Genomic DNA, 5,557 nt, shown 5'->3' with positions numbered 1-5,557 from the left:
GAAAGCATGGACAACAACAGTTTTAGCTCACAATGCACAGCTGATATTCAGCTGTCCAGGTTTATACTCTTTGGCAAGTTTGTAATTTTATTGAAAGCAATTCAGAGAATGATAGCAGGAGTGGCTCCCATACCTGATGGTCTGTACAGCTTTTCCATTAATTAAGGGTTGTCCTTTTCCTTCCTTCTTCTAGCCAATAGCAAAACCAGGAAACTGAAATGATTGCTAACTTCTAAGTCCTTTTAATACTCAAAACTAGACCTGAAAAACTGTGGAGTGGATCAGCTCATCTCCAGTATAGCACTTTTCCAAATCTTAGTGACAACTCAAGCATCACATTCTATTATCTTTAGGACTTGTTTTATAGTTTAGAGGGGAGTAGGGGGTAATTTTGCAAGCTATGAGACCACAATTAAATGACTGTACTTGAATGGAATAGGCTTTAAAGTGAGGGTGCTTCCTTACAAGAATTTTCTACAACATGTCTGAATTTGCTTTCCTGTTCAGCTTCCTACAGTATACCCTGTACAGAACAGGGTGCAAATGAAAAAATAATTAGGTTTGGGTTTTGTATTTTGCAAAACTTTAAACCAAGATGCTGATAATTAAATGTGCCTTTGGTGTCACTTTCATAAGCCCAAATAATGCCAAACCAGCTGCATTAGTCTAAGCTCTAACTCTCACATTTCCAGTTGCAATTACTGTTACATATAATATATTCAATATTAATTAGGTTCTACCAGTGCAATGAGAGTCCAGTCATAACATTATGCCTTATAATTTTATGATTATTCATGCCTTATACGTTACAAAAACCAAACCACCAGCTCATAGTCTACTGGATTTGCTCTAGCAGTGGTGAATTTAAGTCTTGCACAAAGAGTTTTCAACACTTAAGAAACTCTTTAATCATCTTGATTTGAGAGGATTATAACATGGATCAGTTGTAGTATGAATGGCATGCTGGTGAAATTCTTAGTGTGTTAGAAGAAAAAATTCAAAGTAAATCCATGGTTAGCCCAACTAAACACTACTGGAAGATTAGGTTAAGCTTTAAATACAATATGAGCATAATTCTTCAGATGTTAAGTCCCAGGAAAAAATCACTTTCAGTCTGGCACTTAGAAGAGAGAAGATTCGACGTAACTGCTAAATTGGCAGGGAAAAGGACAGTGAAGAATATGGGATACATTTTCTACTATGAATATTTTCTTTATAGCTATTTCTGTACACTCAAAAATGTGCATGTGTAAACTCACTGTGTGGTTTATTGGTGTCCAATTAAAATAAATTAATCCCACATCAGTCACAGCCAAATGCAGCCAACTAAAATGCCAAGAGTCTTTTTCACTGTCCCTCAGGAAAAAATTAAATAAAAATTTATAAAAAAGATGCAAGATGGTGTTAAGTGTTTCCTTTACCCAATCCAAAGCTTTTGAATTTGAAGGTGTTTTTTTGAATAAACCTGCAAAGCCAACTGAGGAAATGCAATGAGTCTTCAGAGTAGACAGTGGAGCTACACTGACCCAAACAATACTTGGAAGCAATCATTTTTACTGTGTAAGTGGAGTTGGCTTCTAGCTCTCCATCAAAAAATACATCTCCATTTCAGAATAAGACGCCTCACTCTAAAATGAAACTGAAAATTACATAATTCTATGATTCGTATTTCAAGAAGGTGGTAAATATATTCAGATGTACTGAATGGCATGAGATGGGCAGGCAGGTTAAACTCAAGCAGCCTACTGAGCCATCAACAACAAGCTGTAGGATACAGATATGTTAGCTCATGTGAGTATGAAAATATTTTCAGTGTTTGCAGGTCTCTCACATTTCTTTCCTGCTTCACTGGTATGATAAAGGTCACCTTAGTATGTCAAAAGATGCAGGCACAGAGGCCAGCCACAACCTGGTCTGCTTGAAAGAGGCAAACTAGTTTGTTTCTTTCATTAGCAAGGAAGCATGGTAATGAGACTTCCCCACTGAGAACTTTTTTTTCTGGTAGAGAAAGGGGCGCAAAGGTCAAAACTGAGCCAGGTGACTCTCCTGTGAAGCGCCAAAAAACAGTGCCAATGCTGATGATGGCAGAGTGTTTCGGGCTTTTCGTATTTTGATGTATCTACTTGTTTCTCACATCCCCCACTGACAGAGTTGTAGTCAGTGGGATCATAAAGCTGATCTGACTGATGAGGCTCTCTAGGGAAAGCTTTTGAAGGAGACTACCACCTACCTCTGTTTCAAAATGTACATCAACCAGCTAACAACTTCCACTTCCCACCTGCAGATAAATAATTTTGTGGAAGTACTTAATCAAGCTCCTGTGCTATATTTAACTCAACACATAGTCCCACAGGTGAAAAATATTCAGCTAATGAGGAATAAAGAAAACTTGATAGCAAAACAGGCTATCAAGTCACAAAATAATATGCCTTTGTCATATTTAACATCATCACAAATCACAAAGCAGTTCAGTGTCTTCAAATAATAAAGGACAGAAATAAGGTGTAATGCTGACCTCTGAAACACTCTATTTTTACAGTCCAACTGGCTTTCTATCGGGGCAGTCTTTGACACAGAGGGTTGGCTGGGCAGAATGATACTGAAGTTGCAGCACTCCACAGTAAGAACTCACAGCTCCTAAAGCCTGCCTGGCCTATGCTTCAGGTCACTACATCTTCTTGTGTGACCAGAATAAACACTTGGAAGACAACAACTGTGTAGGTGTCTCTTCAGGGTCAATATAGTAGATTTTCTTTGAACTACTTCACTACAAGCTACCTGAGTTCTGACTACAGTGGAGCTCCCACATGGGATCTGACCCAAGTGAAAAGACCTTTGCTCTGAGTTGTCAAGAGTTGTCCTCTTTCCCCAGATTTTGCCTGAAAGTGCTGCAGTCTCTCACAGGCAGACAAATAAGGGCAAAACAAGCAGAGGAGCAATTTAAGAATCCTTCACATCCCACATGGAGATGTTTATTTCCTACTGCTTTGCTTCTCCAGGGAGAAGCCTGCTGTTCATTTACATGGGAAAGAACAATAAGAAGGAACATACAGCGACAGACTTTGGTTACCAAACATGGCACATTATATTAACTCCTCTTTTACACTCATAAGATTCAATAGAAAACAAGTAAAATATAGAATCCGTCTGCATGCATAAAACCTAGAAAAGTTATATTATCCGAATTACATACAACCTACAATTAGTATATGGCTCAAGAATAGTTCCAGCTGTGAGAACTACTATTACAGCAGTAATTTTTAAAAATATTTTAGGTATGCTGTCTCCAGATATTCTCAAAGATACGGGTAAACTTAAACAATAGTAGTTATAAATCTCAACATTTCCTATGTCTCTGAAAGGCATGATCGCATCCTAGGGAAATGTATACTGAGTACATTAAAGCACTCCATTTTAAAGTAATTGAGTGGTGTTAACACTACTAACAATCTTATAGGTGCATTTTAGTGCTTAATGTTAATGGTGAAATACATGACAATTTTCCCTTTGAGCAGACCAGCTCCTTTTCTTCACATTTTTTGTAGGGCAGAACTGTGGGAAAATGGTCAAAATATGTTTTCTATTATGCTTTTATCAAAAGCATAAAGATAGGATCATATTAGTTTAACTTCCAAGGTATACTAAAAATTATATACAGCCTCCTGTGGTATGCAAAGCCAGGAAAGTAGCAGTTATGCACAGGTACATTTCCTAAAGCAGAAAGAACCTTTGTAAATTCAGTTAGCCAGCGTAAACAGGCAATTAAAGAACTATACAAGTGTATTATTCCACTATTTCACTGAATTTTAACTGAAGAGCAAAAGCCAATACGTACAGTAGTGTTTATCTCAGTACTGACCGTTATCTTGAAGGACTCCTGTGGAAGCTGTTACTGTCCATTTTACTTTTGTAGAGTTGTTAGAAAAGTGTTGTCTGGACACAGAATCCTCTGGATTATGGCTTTTTTTGTCTTTCCCTTTGGGAAGCTGAGGTGAGGAACTGTTTTCTCCTGGGTCACTGGATCCAGTGGTAGATTTAGATTGCCGATCACTTCCCTGAAAAGAAGTATACATAATTATCATTGATGCAAATGACAACATTTATTTTTTCAGTTTCAATTTAATTTCAACTTTTTAATATCAAGGATTGGTGTCAAGTGTTAAAGAAGCATATTAATTTAAAATGATTAAGTGATATCTTAAACTATCCAGAAAACTGTAACTATCTCATCAACTTACTATATGATCCAACTGATCAAATGTTCCTCAACAATGCCCACAGAAAATAATACATTTGTTATAAAGAAATAATGCTTCATTTGATGAAAAGAATGGCTAGGGGAATCTCTACATGCATGCATGTGATATACAGCTATATCTCAGCTACGCGTATGTGTGGAAAGTCACAAGATGTAATAAATACAACTTGTGAAGGATTCATTGCCTGTGTAAATGAGACACAGGCATTAATCTAAGTGTCAAAAGCAGCTGGAAGAGGATGACAGTCTTCGTATGGCAGTAAGACTGACTGCCAAGTAGACACCAAGAAAGGGGTCTGCCCACACATCACCTCTGCATCACCTCCAAAGACATCAGCCAGCTCCTCTGCTTGCTCTGTGGTGTATCTAGAAAAAGAACCAGAAACCTGGTCCGTATTTTTACAGCTTTGATGTGTGTATGATCCTGCGTGTACTATCTAGAGATTTGACTATTTGTACACATTTTTCTTCAGTGTAAATCTATTCACAATCAACATCATAACAACCTGAACTGTATAGGTACTGTTTACATCATTTCAGGCTTTACAAAGACTTCACCAACTGAACAACCTCACCATTGCCTCCTACTTTTGCCAGTCTAACAGTACCTGCAGTTTCTTCCAAATCCAGTACTGTCAAAACATTCCATATAACAACAAAACACTCAAGCAGATAGGGCAGAAAACCTTATCAGTATCTGGAACTGTTCACCTTATCAGCCTTAGCTGAATCACAGATGACAAATATATTCTCCTTCACTATTCCGCTTAGTATAGCTGCATGAACAATTCATGCCATTTTAGAACTTGCCCACCAGAAAGGCCTTTCATTCTGTGAAGGTCATAGACACTTTGCTTCACCTCACTGCTTAAGTTAAAAGGTAATACTATATAAAATATAGATCTTTCAGAAAAATAAGTCCTGAACAAAATCCTGCATCTCTTTAAAATATCCTGCATACATTAAAAAGTGATTACAAAATCACATTTTTATGTGATGCTGCTAGTGTTCATATAATCAGTAGAAATCAGTTCATATTAAAATATCTTACTTAAATACTGTTTAGCTTTTACCATCTAATCTACCATTATCTACCAGTACAATCAAATCTACCACTTACCCTTTCTTTATAAAGAGAAATAATGGCATAGCAATATTTCAGTCCCTTCTAATTCAAACTGGAGACTGTTCATCCCAAGCAATAATAGTAAAAAAGTGTAGATATCAAATTGAAGTAAACAATTGCATAATTTATACCAGTTCAAGTGTTGCATTACATACCCAAGAGCAGCAGTAGGC

The 5,557-nt window shown here is 37.0% G+C and overlaps 1 protein-coding gene across 1 annotated transcript in view; it reads right to left on the bottom strand.

Moving 5' to 3' along the window:
- The window catches only part of DCDC2 (doublecortin domain containing 2), a 52,025-nt gene that overhangs the window by 20,377 nt on the left and 26,091 nt on the right, over positions 1 to 5,557 (bottom strand). The window contains exon 7 of the mRNA XM_010011084.1: positions 3,860 to 4,055. Coding sequence (XP_010009386.1) covers positions 3,860 to 4,055 — 196 coding nt within the window. The remainder of the gene's footprint in view (positions 1 to 3,859; positions 4,056 to 5,557) is intronic.

The sequence above is a fragment of the Nestor notabilis genome, unplaced genomic scaffold (assembly GCF_000696875.1).
Source record: "Nestor notabilis isolate BGI_N333 unplaced genomic scaffold, ASM69687v1 scaffold10460, whole genome shotgun sequence".
NCBI lineage: Eukaryota > Metazoa > Chordata > Aves > Psittaciformes > Psittacidae > Nestor > Nestor notabilis.
The sequence above is the reverse complement of the archived record's forward strand: the minus strand, read 5'-3'. Positions and strand labels throughout refer to the sequence as shown.